This window comes from Notamacropus eugenii, chromosome 5 (assembly GCF_028372415.1).
Source record: "Notamacropus eugenii isolate mMacEug1 chromosome 5, mMacEug1.pri_v2, whole genome shotgun sequence".
NCBI classification, from domain to species: domain Eukaryota; kingdom Metazoa; phylum Chordata; class Mammalia; order Diprotodontia; family Macropodidae; genus Notamacropus; species Notamacropus eugenii.
In genome coordinates, this window is record NC_092876.1 from 184652482 (window position 1) to 184668745 (window position 16264).

At 39.9% G+C, this 16264-nt stretch overlaps 1 protein-coding gene across 8 annotated transcripts in view; it reads left to right on the forward strand.

The window, feature by feature from the left end:
- The window catches only part of ACAD8 (acyl-CoA dehydrogenase family member 8), a 54171-nt gene that overhangs the window by 6155 nt on the left and 31752 nt on the right, over positions 1-16264 (forward strand). For 7 of the 8 annotated variants that reach the window (XR_011967554.1, XR_011967556.1, XR_011967555.1 and 4 more), the window contains exons 2-9: positions 9588-9688; positions 10659-10828; positions 11452-11564; positions 12018-12094; positions 12491-12628; positions 15420-15555; positions 15674-15771; positions 16052-16204. Coding sequence is in view for 2 of the 8 variants with exons in the window: in XM_072611634.1 (XP_072467735.1) it covers positions 9588-9688; positions 10659-10828; positions 11452-11564; positions 12018-12094; positions 12491-12628; positions 15420-15555; positions 15674-15771; positions 16052-16204 (986 nt within the window). In the remaining 6 variants the exon portion in view is untranslated. The remainder of the gene's footprint in view (positions 1-9587; positions 9689-10658; positions 10829-11451; positions 11565-12017; positions 12095-12490; positions 12629-15419; positions 15556-15673; positions 15772-16051; positions 16205-16264) is intronic. The other variant, XM_072611635.1, reaches the window with a different exon arrangement.

Consider the following 16264-nt stretch of genomic DNA (forward strand, 5'->3'; position numbering starts at 1 on the left):
TGTTTTCCTTCTAATTTTGGTTGCATTGGATTTTTTGTGCAAAACCTTTTTAATTTTACATAATCAAAATTATTCATTTTATATTTTGTAATGTTCTCTATATCTTATTTGACCTTAGAATTTCCTGTTATCCATGGATCTGACAGGTAAACTATTCCATACTTTCCTAATTTGCTCATGGTATCACCTTTTATATCTAAATCATGTACTCATTTATCTTGGTATATGGTGTAAGATATTAGTCTATACCTAGTTTCTGCCATGCCGTTTTCCAGTGTTCCCAGCATTTTTTTGTCAAATATGTTTTTGTCCCAAAAGCTTAAATCTGTGAGTTTATCATACGTTAGATTGCTATGATCTTTTACTACAATGTATTGTACACCCAATCTGTTCCACTGATCCCACCACTCTATTTCTTAGCCAATACCAGATTGGATTAATGATTCCACTTTATAATACTGTTTGAGATCTGGTACAGCTAGGCCACTTCTCTTCACAATTTTTTTCATTGATTCTTTTGATATTCTTGACCTTTTGTTCTTCCAGATGAATTTTGTTATGATTTTTTTCTAGTTCTAAAAAATAATTTTTTTGGCAGTTTGATTGGTATGACACTGAATAAATAATTTAAGTAGAATTGTCATTTTTATTATACTGGCTTGACCTACCCACAAGCAATTAATATTATTCCAGTTATTTATCTTTGACTTTATTTGTATGAGAAGTGTTTTGTAATTGTGTTCATATTATTCCCGGGTCTGTCTTAGCAGGTAGACTCCCAAGTATTTTATATTGTCTTCAGTTATTTTAAAAGGAATTTCTCCTTCTGTCTCTTGCTACTGGACTTTGTTGGTGATATACTGTATGATTAAGGAAATTTATGGTTCAGATTCGCACCTACAATAAGACACATTTGAGAAGAAGAAGCTGGATATTTTATTGATTTACAGAAAAGGCAAATGCATGAACAGTTTAGAGCTATAGCAGAAATAATTAATATAGCCTAATACTAATATAATTATAGCAATATTAATATAGATATAAGAGGAAATAGAAAAACATCACCAATTCAGGGAAGCACCAACACCTGAATTTTCTCAGCTGGGGAATCCCGGGATACAGCTTTCAGGGTCTGAATTGGGAGCAAGTAGTCCCAGGCAGAGCATCCTCTCCATGGGTGAGATTCCCAGTACTTACACTAGGCGGGGGGACTTTATAGGGGCCTAGATAAAGAAGGCTTTTTGCCAACGGCTCCGCACACTGTTCCAAGCTGGTCAGGCACATGGCCATGGGAATGCAGGTGTTTGTTTGTCAAGGACATATCATATGGGGGCCACAAGATATAAGTTAATCATATGCTGGGAGGATTAGCCAGATCCTCCAAGTATTATCTATGTGTTCAGGGAGTGGCTAGTTCCCAAAACATTAGTGCATGGCCAATTCGCACGTGTTATGTTCCTTGAGAGGCCACCAAAAGGACAGAGTGAACTTACTTTATTCAAGGGATATGAAATATTCCTTCATATACGGAAATGCTAGTAATTTGTGTGGGTTTCTTTTCTATCCTACAACTTTGCAAAAGTTGTTAATTATTTAAAGAAGTTTTTTTAGCTGGTTCTCTAGGATTTAGTTGATCTCTAGGCTTCTCTAACTGTGCTATCATATCATCTGCAAAAAAGTGATAGTTTTGTTTCCTCGTTGCCCATTCTAATTTTTTAAAAATTTTTTCCTTCTCATTGCTATAGCTAGCATTTCTAGTACAGTCTTCAATAATAGTAGTGATAATAGGTGTCCTTGCTTTAAAAACTGATCTTACTGGGAAGGCTTTTAGCTCATCCCAATTATAGATAATGCTTGCTGGTGGTTTTAGATAGCTATTACTTATCATTTTAAGGAAAGCTCCATTTGTTTCTGTGCTTTCTAGTGTTTAAGTAGGAATGGGTGTTGTATTTTGTCAAAGGCTTTTTTTTGCATCTATTGAAATAATCATATGATTTTTGTTGGTTTAATTATTGATATGGTCAGTTATTCTAATAGTTTTCCTAAAAGTTGAACCAGTCCTACATTCCTGGTATAAATCCTACCTGATTATAGTTTTATGATCCTTGTGATATATTGCTGTAATCTTCTTGCTAGTATTTTATTTAAAATATTTGATTCAAGAGTCATTATGGAAATTGTTGTATAGTTTTTTGTTTCTGTTTTTGCTCTTCCTCATTTAGATGTCAGTGCCATATTTGTTTCAGAAAAGAAATTTGGTGTAGCGGATGGCCTGCGTTCCCACACGGCTCAGTGATGTGGTGAAGAAGAAAGACAGGGGAGGCCAGAGAAGAAAGACCAACTCCATTTATTGATCTGAGGGTCCGAGTATTTATAGACAGAAACTGCAAGCCTACCGGACATTCTGCTTGTCTCTTGCCCTAAGTGATTTAATCAGTCTTATCTTAAAGACTGTGAGCCTAGAGGGCATCTATTTTACATATTCCTGGTTTTCTGTAATTCTCTTGTTTGTCTCAAGGAGACAGCAACATCTAGGGGGCATGGAGAGCCATTCTGGATGATAATGAGCACAGTCTCAAAGAACAGTTTCCCTGAAGGTCTATCCTGATCTTGTCAACCGCACTCCACCCTGGTCCTCAATAATTTGGTAGTGCTCCACCTATTTTTCCAAATAAATTATATAGTGTTGGGATTAGTTGTTCTTTAAATGTTTGGTAGAATTCACTTTTGGATCCATCAGGTCCTGAAGATTTTTTCTTAGGGAGTTCATTGATGGCTTATTCAATTTCTTTTTCTAAGCTGGGGTTATTTAAGTATTCTATTTCCTCTTCTGTTAATTTGAGCAATTTATATTTTTGTAAATATTAATTTATTTCACTTTATCAGATTTATTGGCATATAACTGGGCAAAATAGCTTCTTAATTTCTTCTTCATTGGTGGTGAGTTCACCCTGTTCATTTTTGATACTGGTATTTTGGTTTTCTTTTTTTTTATTAAAATTAACCAGTGACATCTATTTTGTTGGTTTTTTCATAAAACCAGCTTCTAGTTTTATTTACTAGTTCAATAGTTTTCTTGCTTTAATTTTCATCTCCTTTAATTTTCAAAATTTCCAATTTTGTGTTTAATTGAGGATTTTTAATTTGTCTTTTTCTAGCTTTTTAAATTCCATGCTCTACTGATTCATTGATTTGCTCTTTCTCTATTTTATTGGTGTAAGCATTTAGACATATAAATTTTCCCCTAAATATTGATCTGGCTACATTCCATAATTTTGATATGTTTTCTCATTGTTGTCATTCTCTTTAATGAAATATTGATTGTTTCTATGAGGTGTTCTTTGAACCCACTTATTCTTTAGGATTAGATTATTTAGTTTTCAATTAATTTTTAATCTATCTTTCCATGACTCTTTATTGGATATAATTTTTATTGCATTGTTATCTGAAAAGGAGGCATTTAATAATTTTGCTTTTCTGCATTTGGTTGTTAGGTTTTTGTGCCCCAAAATAGTAGGTGCCATGTACTGCTGAGAAAGAAGTGCATTCCTTTTGTTTGCATTCAATTTTTTACAGAGGTATATCTAATTTTTCTAGAATTATATTCATTTCCTTACCCTCTTTCTTGTTTATTTTTTGGTTAGATTTATCTAGTTGAGAGAAGGAAAAGTTGAGGTCCCCCACTAGTATAGCTTTACTCTCTGTTTCTTCTTGTTACTCATTTAGCTTCTCCTTTAAAAATTTAGATGCTGAACCATTTGGTGTATTTATGTTTGGTATTGATATTACTTCATTGTCTATGGCAGCACAAACTATGGGTCAGTATCCCATATGGGGTCATGAAAAGTTTGGCAACAGTAATAGGTTTCTGAACATGCAATAACCAAAAATCAATTAAAAATCAAATGCTTAATGAATCCTAGATGTTTCTGGCTGCACTTGCCCATGTTGCATTATGCAGCTTCACTGCAGCCTTGATTCTGAACACAAAGTACATACACTTTACACTGCACATGCCCTCAGGCCACATAACTCCAAACAAAGCTGCTGAAACTCAAAACAGGGTTGGGGGTAGAAAAAGCTTAACGGCCCTAGTTCAGGGGTAGGGAGCCTGCTGCCTTAAAGTCATATATGGCTTTCTAGGTCCCCAAATGTGGCCCTTTGACTGAATCCAAATTTCACAGAACAAATCCCCTTAATAAAAGAATTTATTCTGTAAAACTAGAAGGTCACATGGTAACTCAGGGCTGTAGATTCCCCACCCTTGCTTGTCTCTGAATCCTTTTAGCAATCTATATTTTCCTTATCTCTTTTAATTATACCTATTTTGCTTTTGCTTTGTCTGAGATCATGATTGCCTCCCCTGCTTTTTTTTTTTTTTTTTACTTCAGCTGAAGCATAATAAATTCTGCTGTCACCCCTTAACTTTTACTCTGTGTGTGCCTCTGTGCTTCTGTAATGAACAGACTGAGACAGGCACAGGCAAGAGTCAATTGAGAATTTGGGAGCATCTTTATCAGCTGGCGGCTGTCCTCCAAAGAGGCAGCCCTGAACAAAGGTGTGTGTGCCTTTTAAGCATCTTAGCACCTCCCGGTACAGCCTTGTGGTTCCAATAGCACACATTTTTCACAGAACAGTTTTGACAGGGGTTCCTAGGTACTTCTAGGCAAGGGGGCACAACAGAGAGGGGGGCCCAAGCAGCTGCTAGGTAAAGGGGTACAACAGAGAGTGTAGCCACTAACAGTAAGTGGCTACTAGGCCCAACTCTGCATAGAAACTCAACAGACATTTCTCAACCCAGGGGCTCTGGGGGGGAGGGGAAATAATGTCCACTTCACTTCAAATTTCTTCCTTATAAACAACATATTGTAGGATTCTGGTTTTTAATCTATTCTGTTGTCTGCTTTTGTTTTATGGGTGAGTTCAACCCATTCACATTTACAGTTATGACAACTGTATACTTCCCTCCATTCTATTTTTACCTTGTTTATCTTTCTCTCCCCTACCTTTTACCCTATCCTCCCTTTCTGTTATCCCTGTCCCTTTTTACTTCCCTACAGGATAAAATAGATATCTGCATCCAGCTGAGTATATGTGTTAATTCCCTTTTTGAGCCAATTCTGAAGAGTAAAGGTTCAAGGATTGCCCGCCACCTCCCTGTCCCATTCTCCCCTCCACTGTAATAACTCTTTCTCTCCTCCTTTTTTGTGAGATCATTTACCTTATTCAGTTTCTCCCTTCCCTCTTCCACTGCAGTCTTCTTCTCACCCCTTAGGGTTTTTTTTGTATCTCATCCATCGTAGTCAACTCACACCTGTACCTTCTGTCTAAGTATACTCCTTCTAATTACCGTACTGGTGATAAAATTGTTAAAAAGTTGTAAATATCATCTTGCTGTGTAGAAATATAAACAGTTTAACCTTATTGAATCTCTTATGTTTTCTCTTTCCTTTTTGCTTTTTTATGCTTCTCTTGCAGCTTTTACTTGAAGATTAAAATTTTTATTCAGTTCTGGTCTTTTAATTAGGAATGCTTGAAAATCTTCAGTTTCATTAAATATCCATTTTCCCCCAGAAAGATTATACTCAGTTTTACTGGGTAGATGATTCTTGGTTGTAATCCTAGCTCTTTTGCCATCCAGAATGTCATATTCCAAGCCTTGTAGTTCTTTAATGTAGAAGCTGCTAAATCCTGTGTTATCCTGGCTGTGGCTCCATGATATTTGAAGTGTTTCTTTTTGGCTGCTTGCAGTATTTTCTCCTTGGTCTGAGAACTGTGCAATTTGGCTATGATATTCATAGGAATTTTCATTTTGGAATATCTTTTAGGTGGTGATCAGTGGATTCTTTCCATTTCTATTTTGCCCTCTGGTTCTAGGATAGCACTTTTTTTGATTATGGCTTTCTTAAATTATCTTCTGGATCTCTTTTTCCAGGTCAGTTGTTTTTCCAATGAGAAATTTCACATTTTCTAGTTTTTTCATTCTTTTACTTTTGTTTTATGATTTCTTGGTGCCTCGTAGAGTCATTAGTTTTCACTTGCCCAATTCTAATTTTTAAGATATTATATTATCTTTTGTACCTCCTTTTCCTTTGGGCCATTTGTCCTTTTTAAGGAGTATTTTTCTTCAGTGAATTTTTGTACTTCCTTTCCCATTTTGCCAATTCTATTTTTTAAGGAGTTTTCTTTGGTGAATTTTTGTATCTTTTCCCATTTTTTAATGCTTCCTTTACTAAATTATTGACTTTTTTCATGATTCTCTTACATTACTCACATTTCTTTTTCCAGTTTTTCTTCTATTTCTCTGCTTTTTAAAATCCTTTTTGAGCTCTTCTATGAATTCTTTTTGGGCCTGGAGACCAATTTACATTTTACTTTGGGGTTTCGCATGTAGCCATTTTGACACTATTGTTTTTTCTAAAGTTGTGCTTTGGCCCTCCTTTTCACCATAGTAATTCTCTGTGTTGAAGAGTTTGAATTTTGCTCATTTTTATCCCTATTTTGAGATTTTGAACTTTTATATTACAGTTGAACTATACTTCTGGAATGGAGAGGACATTGTCCCAAGCTTCTTGTTCTGGGACTCAGAGCCTTGCTGCTGATTTGCCTACTGGGGCCCAGCTGATGTCTTGCATGGGGTGGGTGGGAGGCTTTGCACTGCTGGCTTGTACTATGGGTGGGACCTCACTGCCGGCCAGGCCCCAGGGGTAAGGTTGCACCACTGGCCAGCTCTGAAGACAGGGTCTCACTTCTGGTCGGTAATGGAGGCGGGCCCTCTCTGGTAGCCTGCACTGGGCATGGGGCTTCACTGTGCTTCTGGTCTACCAGGACTGCTAGTTTGTCCAGGGTTCTGGTCTTGCTTATGGTTTGTACCAGGGCTGGGGCCTCACTGGTAGCTTACCCCAGGACTTGCTAGAGGTCTCCTGTAGCCTGCAACTACTCTGCTGACAGTGCTCTCCTCCCACCCCAGTGAGATCAGCCTTTTTTGCTGAGCCTCCAAGCTGTCCTGAGTTGGTAAGCTGCTTCCCCAGCCCAGAATTTTATCTGAGGCATTGTTATAAGGTTGTTTGGAGGAGCATTTTGGAAGGCTCTGGAGAGTTCCTGCCTCACTGCCATCTTGGCACTGGATCTTCCCACTCTTTTAAAGAAGGTGTACTCCACTTTATATATGTGTTTTAAGTCCTAGGGAGTCAGCTATTTAAAGGAAACTTGTGGTGACCTCTTTATACAGGGAAGAATCACTCTCTGATTTGTTTGATTCTGGATTTAAGACATCAGGTTTTCTTAAAATGAAAATCCTCCATATGATCAGTTTCCTCACTGTCTTTCTCTCCAGTGCTGCAGACACATCCCCCAAGGCCTCCTTTCTGTATCTCCTTGTCAGTGACACCTCATCAGAATTATTATCCTTCGTTTTTAGTAACTGAAGTAGAAATAAGTAAGTTGTCTAGAGGCAAGAAGAACCCAATAACAGTGATTTCCATTAGGTGAAAATTGAAGAGTAGTTCTTGTGTTCCTTCTTTGACTTCCAAGAAACCTTCTATGATCATCGTCATTATTGAGCAGGTATTGAGACTATGTACAACACTGAAACAAGATCTCATCCTTCATATAAATAAAAATATATCTTAGTTGCTTTTTAGGTTCCTGAAAGGAGGGTCACCTAGGTGGTGCAGAGGATAGAGTGCCAGACCTGGAGTCAGGAAGACCTGATTTCAGATCCAGCCTCAGACACTTACTAGCTGTGTGACCCTAGGCAAGCCATTTAACCCTGTTTGCCTCAATCTTCTTATCTGTAAAGTGAGCTGGAGAAGGAAAAGGCAAACCACTGCAGTATTTTTGCTGAAAAAAAAAAAACCCAACCCAAATGGGGTCACGAAGAGTTGGACACACTGAAACCCTTGAACAATAACAATTCTAAAAGCAACATGTTGATGCAGGGCCATATAGAATAAGGGTTGTAACGGGATCCAGGAATAAAAAAGAATAGGATATTCTAAAGGATCTTTTTTAAAAAGCAACCCTTCCATATTTTTATGTAGATCACAGACTCTCAAAGTTGTAAAGGGCCCTAAAGAACATTTTATCCAACCTGTACCTTAACAGGCTTTTCCTTATATTAGGAAGTTGGATCAGGGAGGTCTAAGTGGAAAGGGGAGGATGAAGTGATAAGAGTAGAAGGGGTGAGTTAAGAAAGGTTAAGCAGCTAAGAGGTAGGCTAGAATGGCAGATTAGTGCCTGGAAAAGGGGGTGGTGAAAAGGAAGGAAGGGACCAGGAATCTATTAAGCATTTGCTGTGCGTGCAGGACATGTGCTAATTGCTTTACAAATCTCACTTGATCTTTCTAACAACTATAGGAGGAAAGTGTTTTTATTATTCCCATTTTTACAGTTGAGAAAAATGAGGCAGACAGGTTAAATGACTTGCTCAGGGTCACATAGGTAGTAGTAGTAGTGGTAGTAGTAGCAGCAGCAATAGCTAACATTTATATAGTACTTACCATGTGCCAGGCATCATATTAAGCACTTTAAAAATCTCATGTGATCCTTACAACAACCCTGAGTGGGAGGTACTATTATTATCTCTATTTTATAGATGAAGAAACTGAGGCAAATGGAGGTTAAGTAACTTACCCAGGGTCACGTAGCCAACAACGAGCCACATCCAATGTTTTGTGACCCAATTTGGGGTTTTCTTGGCAAGGATACTGGCACGGTTTGCCATTTCCTTCTCCAGCTCATTTTACAAATGAGGAAATTAAGCCACACAGGGTTAAATGACTTGCCCAGGGTCACACAGCCAGTAGGTATCTGAGGTCGTATTTGAACTTGGGTCTTCCCAACTCTAGGGCTGGCATTTTAATAATGACTAACACTCATATAGTACTCACCATGTGCAAGGCACTGTGCTAAGCGCTTTACAAATATGATCTCATTTGATGCTCATAACAACTCTAGGAGGTAAGTGCTATTATTACCCTCATTTTATAGTTGAGGAAACTGAGACAAACAGAGGTTCCCTGATTTGCCCAGGGTTATGCAGCTATTAAGTGTCTGAGATCAAAACTGAACTCTGGTTTTCCTGATTGCACACTGCCAGCTGCCTTGGGAGTACAGGAAGGACGGAGGAAGAATAATTTTTGCACTGACTGATTTTTCTCACACTCTTAATTCTTCACCATTCCTGGTCATCATGCTGTCCTCCTCTTACAATCCTTTTACACATTACTATTTCTTTCACAGTTATCTCTAGGCTTGCCTATTTATTGTCATTGAATTGACTGAAGTGAGAATTGAACTGGGTGTTTCCATAAGTCAGCCTGGGAACGTGCTATAGCTGCCAAGGCTCTGTGGGGCTGTGCTGGGGCACTTGCTTTTGAAGGCAAGTATAAGACTAAGAACTACGCGCCTAGTGTCAATTCTATTCCCAGGCCTTAGCGTAGGACCTGGCCCTTAGTAGGTTTAGTAATGTTTATAGGATTGGAGTGTTTAGCATCTCAAATATCCTTGTGCCTTTAGGAAGTTGCTTCCCCATGACCTTCCAAAGTCTGCCTCAGGTCACATATTTACACACTGCTTTCTCACAGCTTCCTTGGGCCTTAATGATGTGCAGAAGGAGTTCCAGAAAGTGGCCTTTGACTTTGCCTCACGGGAGATGGCCCCACAAATGGCAGAATGGGACCAGAAGGTGAGAGTGCCCCCTTCTAGGTGACAAGGCCACCTGTTCTTGGCTTTCCTCACTATCCCAACTGGCTTGGGACTCTACAGGTAAGGCTTCATAGGAAGACAATATTGGGGGGATTCTTCGTGTTAGAACAGAGACATCATTCTGAAGACTTCTGTTTCATGACCTGAGGATTTGGAGATTACTTAAAATTATTACTCCTTCATCTATGGTCCAGCAAAGAAGGAATGCTTCAGTGCAAGCCATCTAGCCTCAGTAGAACCCATGGATTTTGTCAGGCAACTTACACTTTCTTAGTGCCCACTCTATGCCACAAGATGTGCCTAGTTGACTCAGTCTTAGGGGGTCAAGTTAAGGGAAGTCATCTTAGGCTATACCCCTCCTCAACCAAGAGTGCCTTAATGCTTTCCTTTAACATTTCAAGAATCTGTGATTTCATCATCTGCATCCACTGATGCAGATCGCAACTCCTCTATGACTTAGTGTAGACTTTAGTGTAGACCTGGGGTTCTTAGCCTGGAATTGAGAAACTTGGTTTTGTTTGTTTGAGTTTTGGGGGTTTTTAATAACTATATTTTAATGTAATTGGTTTCTTTTGTAATCCTATTCATTAGCATAAATTTATGCATTTAAAAACATTCATAGACGGGATCCATAGACTTTAGCAGCCTGTCAAAGGGATCCATGACCAAAAAAATGGTTAAGAACTCCTGGTGTAGACAGTTTTCAAGAATTCCTCTGACCTCTGGTTTAATGACTCTCTAAATTTAGCTGGGCTAGTTCTTGGATAATCAACATATTGCCTACCCCTTGACCCATGCTCAGAGCCTTTCCAGACTCATAGTGAGATATGCCAGGACTTTGAGAACCAAGGGGTTCTGTTCCACCACAATGAGGCACTGGTTTTCAGCTCAGACCTGCTGAAATCTATAAATGTAATTCTTAGAGAACTCTTGTCTTTTCTCCCACACAGGAGTTTTTCCCAGTGGAGACCATGAGGAAGGCAGCACAGTTGGGCTTTGGTGGTATCTATGTTCGGTCTGATGTGGGAGGATCAGAACTCTCCCGGCTTGATGCCTCTGTTATATTCGAGGCCTTGGCTACAGGTTGCACCAGCACCACGGCCTACATAAGCATCCACAAGTGAGTGCCTAGGCCTGTATGAGAAGGTACTCCTATCATCAGGTGCTTTGAAGGGCAGTTATGGGGAGTTTTTGATTGTAAGCTACACAAGCATAGTGTCAGAAGCTATAGGCCATTCTAGACCTCCCTTAGGCTGCCTGTTAGATATCCCTATATGGGTCCTTAAGAACACATGCTCTTCCAGCCTGCTTCTGGTCCCAGATTTAGGTGCAGGAAATCTTCAGCCTTTTCAGGGCCGAGTACGCATGGTACCAGAACCCTGTGATTGTTTCTTTCAATTAGTTTCCAGTTGAGCTTGTAGTGATCCTAGGAGAAAGGTGATAGAAAAGAAATATATTTCAAAACTGCTGTGAAAATAAGCAGAAGTAGCATAATTGATTATCTGTCATTATCCCTGAGAGTAACAAAACCCATAAGATAAATATTTTGGCCTCAGTTTTCCCTGGGTGTCACGTAACCCCAGGTCTCTACTCAAATATAGCCCTTTAGAAATGTCTTCCTTCCCTGATTGCCTCCTGTCTTTCTCCTCCTCTTTTTCTTCTATTCTCTTTCCTGTACCTCCTTCCTTTTTATTCCCTCTGGTCTCCTTCCCCACTTCTCTGCTCTCTCTCCTTTTGCCCCAGCAGCATGTGTGTCTGGATGATCGACTCCTTTGGAAATGAAGAGCAAAGGCACAAATTCTGTCCACCACTCTGCTCTATGGAGAAGTTTGCTTCCTACTGTCTGACTGAGCCAGGTGGGCTTCCCACACTCTTGAGCATGGTCAGTGGAATGAAAAAGTGACTCTTTCTCTCCAGTACCCAGAAACAAATACCCAGGACCCCCAGTAATTTAACCACAAGAGGACAAATAGCCAAATTCTGAGGTAGCAGGCACTCAAAGAATTCTGGAATCCATGAGACCCAAGCAAAATCAAACCAAGGGAAGCCATTTCCTTATCGGATGAGAGCAGTGAGTTTGGTTGGGATACCCACAGAAGGATCTTAGTTAATCAGTCCCCTGTGTGACTGCTCACTTGAAAAATCTGGTCTGATAGGTTAAATGAAAAAAGTCTAGAGCCTTAAGATTCCCATTTTGATCCTTTCTGGTTTTGGGAGGAAATAACATAGGAAGCAGGGAGGGTCTGTGGCTCCATTTAGCTTAGTGGATTCATTCCCATTCCCTCTTTGTCCCTCCCTCCCTGTCACAGGAAGCGGGAGTGATGCTGCATCCCTTGTGACCTCAGCCAAACGGCAAGGGGATCATTACATCCTTAATGGCTCCAAGGTACCCATTTTCCTCACTCTCAGGTGCTTCTCCCTGCTATGGTTGGTTTTTCCTCCCTCTTAGATCCCATCTGTCAGCAGGGTTCCACAGGCACTTGGCCAGGAGAATGGTTCTCTGATACCTGTTACATTTCCATTTGTTCACCTTTTCTTGATTCTATGAATTCTGATCTGACTCCAATCTGTTCCTTTCTCAGTCTACCCTTTTCGTTTCCTTATCCAATAGAGCCCCCCAGTACCCCACAGTGGAGCCAGACCTTAGCCCCTCCAGGTTCCCCTCTCTCCAGCCTTTACTTAGGGTTCTAATGTAGAGAGCCCTCCAGTAATTTTCCAAGGCTTCATACATTAGGTATTCAAGCTTTACCTCTTCCCTTTTCATGCCACTCTTCAATCCCAGGCTTTCATCAGTGGCGGTGGTGAATCAGACATCTATGTAGTCATGTGCCGGACTGGAGGACCAGGCCCTAAAGGGATCTCCTGCCTGGTTATTGAGAAAGGGACCCCGGGCCTCAGCTTTGGGAAGAAAGAGAAAAAGGTGAGAAGAATATTTGGGCAAGTAGCTAATAGTTCTTGGACAGTACAGGTTGTTCTGTTGGTACAACTTGTCCTGGCCTTCATAACAGTAACTTGAGAAATCTGATTGCCCTCCTGTCCTTCAAGCAATGATTTCTCTCTGTTTTTCTTTAGAGACAGACATAGAAGAACTAGATGAATTCATAGCACTGTTAAACTGAGAAGTTTTATAGTCATTAAACAACTGAAGAAGAAGGAAAAGCTATAAGGCAGACAAGTTCAGTGACAACCACATTTTTTTGAACACATTACATGCCTCTGGCACTATGTATTCTGTATTCTAATTAATCTGGGTCTCCCTACATTGGGATAGAGCACAACCTTCCTTGAGTAACTTGTATTCTCTTTCTTATATTATATCTGTTGTCCCAGCTATAAGACTGACTCACCTCCTTTTCTGGGCAGACAATTCTTGGCTTATATTTGTTAAAACACTTCTTGGTAGTGCAGACTTAAAGAATCTCAAAGTTGGAAAGCACCTCAATGGTCATCAAGTCCAAAACATTTACAAAAGGAACACTTGCTGTAACATACTAGACATGTTCTTTCAGTCTCTGCTTGAAGACCCCAAGGAATGGGAACCTACCATCTATTTATGGCTTGCTCCATTCCTTTTTTCTCTAATTCTTGTTCCTACATAGTAGAAATATTCTTTATTTCTGTAAATATTCAGTCCATTTCATCTCAGTGATAAGTTTTGTTGGCTTATAATTGGGCAAAATTATTTTAAATAATTTTTATTTCCTCTTTATTTGTTCTGAATTTTCCTTATTTCATTTTTGATCCTGGTAGTTTTCATTTTCCTCTACTTTTCTGATCATATTTAGCTCTTAGTTTTATTTGTCAATTCAGTTGAGGTTGTTTTTATTCGTTGTTTTAATTTTATCTCTACTTTGATTTCACAATTTCTCTTTTTGTGTTTGGTTGGGTTTTTTGATTTGTTGCCATAAAGAAGCCTATTCGTTGAATGGGTGTATCTCACTCAAAGTGAGAATATGATAAGGCTTAGCCTGAAAGGGCCAGCATCTCGCATTGCATCCTGGGCCATCCCTAGTTGCCTTGATGAATATCAGGCCCCTGAACCCGGATGGCTGAGGAGGAGAAAGTGAGGTTGGTGACCTTGCACAGACCTCCCTCACTCAAATCAAAATCAGTTGCAAGTCATGTCATTATCTTGATGCCGTGGTCCTCTTTGAGAAGGAAGGACAAACACAACAACAATCTTCACTTCCTCTTCTGTGGTGAATCTACCTGGTGTTCTAGGGCCTTCTTCCACATCCCAACACTGGAAGCTGAATGGACAACATCATCTCATAAAAAAAGTTCTTTTAGACAGACTTCAATTTTGGCCAAGATGTAGTCAAAAAAAGTATGAAGATAAAATAAAGCCTGGAAGGAAGAATGTATTTGTAGATATTTTTTTAAAAGTTTAAAAGGCCATTGTTTCCCTGGGTAATTTCAAAAATGCAAACACAGAGCACTGAAAATGAGGGAATTCTGTAGCATCAGACCAGGCCCATTCCAGACAAGTTTACAGAGAGCGTGGCCAGGGTCAGTAGTATATCTGGGGCATGCACAGATTGTATAGACCAGGGGCTTTTATGTTTGTTTGTTTTTTAACATTTTTTGTGTCATTATAGATAAAAGCTAGGATTTGTATAGCACTTTAATGGGTTTGAAATGGTTTTACAACTATTATCTCATCTTTGCAACTGTGGGAGGCAAGTACTATTATTATCCCTATTTTATAGATGAGAAAGCCAGGGTGGGAGAGGGGGGAGTGGGGAGTTGGTGTTAAAAGACTTGCCATAGGTCACATAGCTAGTAAGTATCTGAGAGGCAGGACTTGAACCCAGTTCCTCCTGACTCCAGGGTCAGCATTCTATTTAGTGTACCACCCAGCTTTCTCCAGGTATGCACCCTTTTGGCAGTCTGGCGCAGCCTATGGGTCTCTTCTCATAATCGTGTTTTTGCACACAAAATACACAGGATAATAAAAAAAACAATTCTATTGAAATAGGTACCCAAAGATTAAAAAAAAACACTAAGGTCACAGACCACAGGTTAAGAACCCCTGCTATAGATCTATAGGCAGGTTAGAAAGTCTGTTCCTTTACTTTAGAATATTACCACCTACTTTTCTGAGTTGTTTGTCAGGGTAAGATGAGCTGATGTTTATAAAACACTTTGAAAACCTTAAATCATTATATACATGCCAGCTAATCATCATCATCATTTTGAAAGCTCTCTAAGAAGTGATTGTGGTGATGAACTTGACCTCATCCCACCTAGAACAAATGCCAAAGTTACCACATTCTCAGCACTGACCACTTGTTATCATTATCCCCAAGGATTTCTCAGTATCATTGTTCAGGCTGACTCCTTATATATTATGAGTAAATCAGCTTGGAGATTATTTAATGTATTTGTTTTTGAGTGCATACTATGTATAAAATGCTACCCTGGGCATTACAGAAAATAGAAGGGTAATATAATGACAGTCTCTGACTTTAAGCATCTTAGGCATCCAGGCATAGCACAGCATCTGACTAATATGTAGGCTAGAACCTTTCTGAGCCAGGGCAATCACATGCATTTAAGCCTAAACTCTTCATGCTAAATTTAGGACTAAGGACCCAGGAGAATGAGACCTGAAACTCCCAAGCTTTCTTCAGAACAGAGCTGGCACCCTGTGCAGGGTGCTTCTGGGCAGTGCTTGGTCCTCCTTTTTTTTTTTTTTTTTTTTTTGCCAGGTAGGGTGGAACTCTCAACCAACAAGAGCTGTGATCCTCGAAGACTGTGCTGTACCTGTGGCCAATAGGATTGGAAATGAGGGACAGGGTTTCCTTATTGCCATGAAAGGATTGAATGGAGGAAGGATCAATGTTGGTAAGAGCGTGGAAGGGGGAAAGAGGATTAAAGAAGAAAAAGAAGGAACTGCAGAAGGCAGCAGTCATTTGCCCTGCCTTTTCATTTGAAACATTCCTGCTATGACCTTCCTGTCTAGCCTCCTGTTCCCTGGGAGCTGCTCATGCTTCATTCATTTTGGCCCGGGACCACCTCAGTGTACGCAAGCAGTTTGGAGAGCCCCTGGCCAACAACCAGGTGATTGCTTAGAGTTTAAGTATTTCAATGAAACTGATTTCTTACTCATCACTCATCCCTTGGCTGAGACTTCTGCTCTAGGCCTAGTGATAATCTCCATCTTCTACCCTGAGATCATGGAAAGAATGAAGATGGGGTTCATAAAGCAGTGTATACTTTCCAGTAAATGTTGCAGGGGACCTTAATGCTGCAGTTTCAAAATAGAAAAGATGTCTTATAGATGGTGCAGAGCCAGACACAATCCAGCCTCTCCTACCATTCTCTGTTTTCTTCACTGTAGTACTTGCAGTTCAAACTAGCTGACATGGCCACTCGGCTAGTGGCTTCGCGGCTAATGATCCGTAATGCAGCGGTGGCCTTGCAGGAGGAACGACAAGATGCTGTGGCCCTCTGCTCCATGGCCAAGCTCTTTGCTACAGATGAGTGCTTCACGGTAAGTGACAGAGACCCCAAGAAAGAAGAGCAGCCACTAGAGTCAGGAATAACCCTTTAG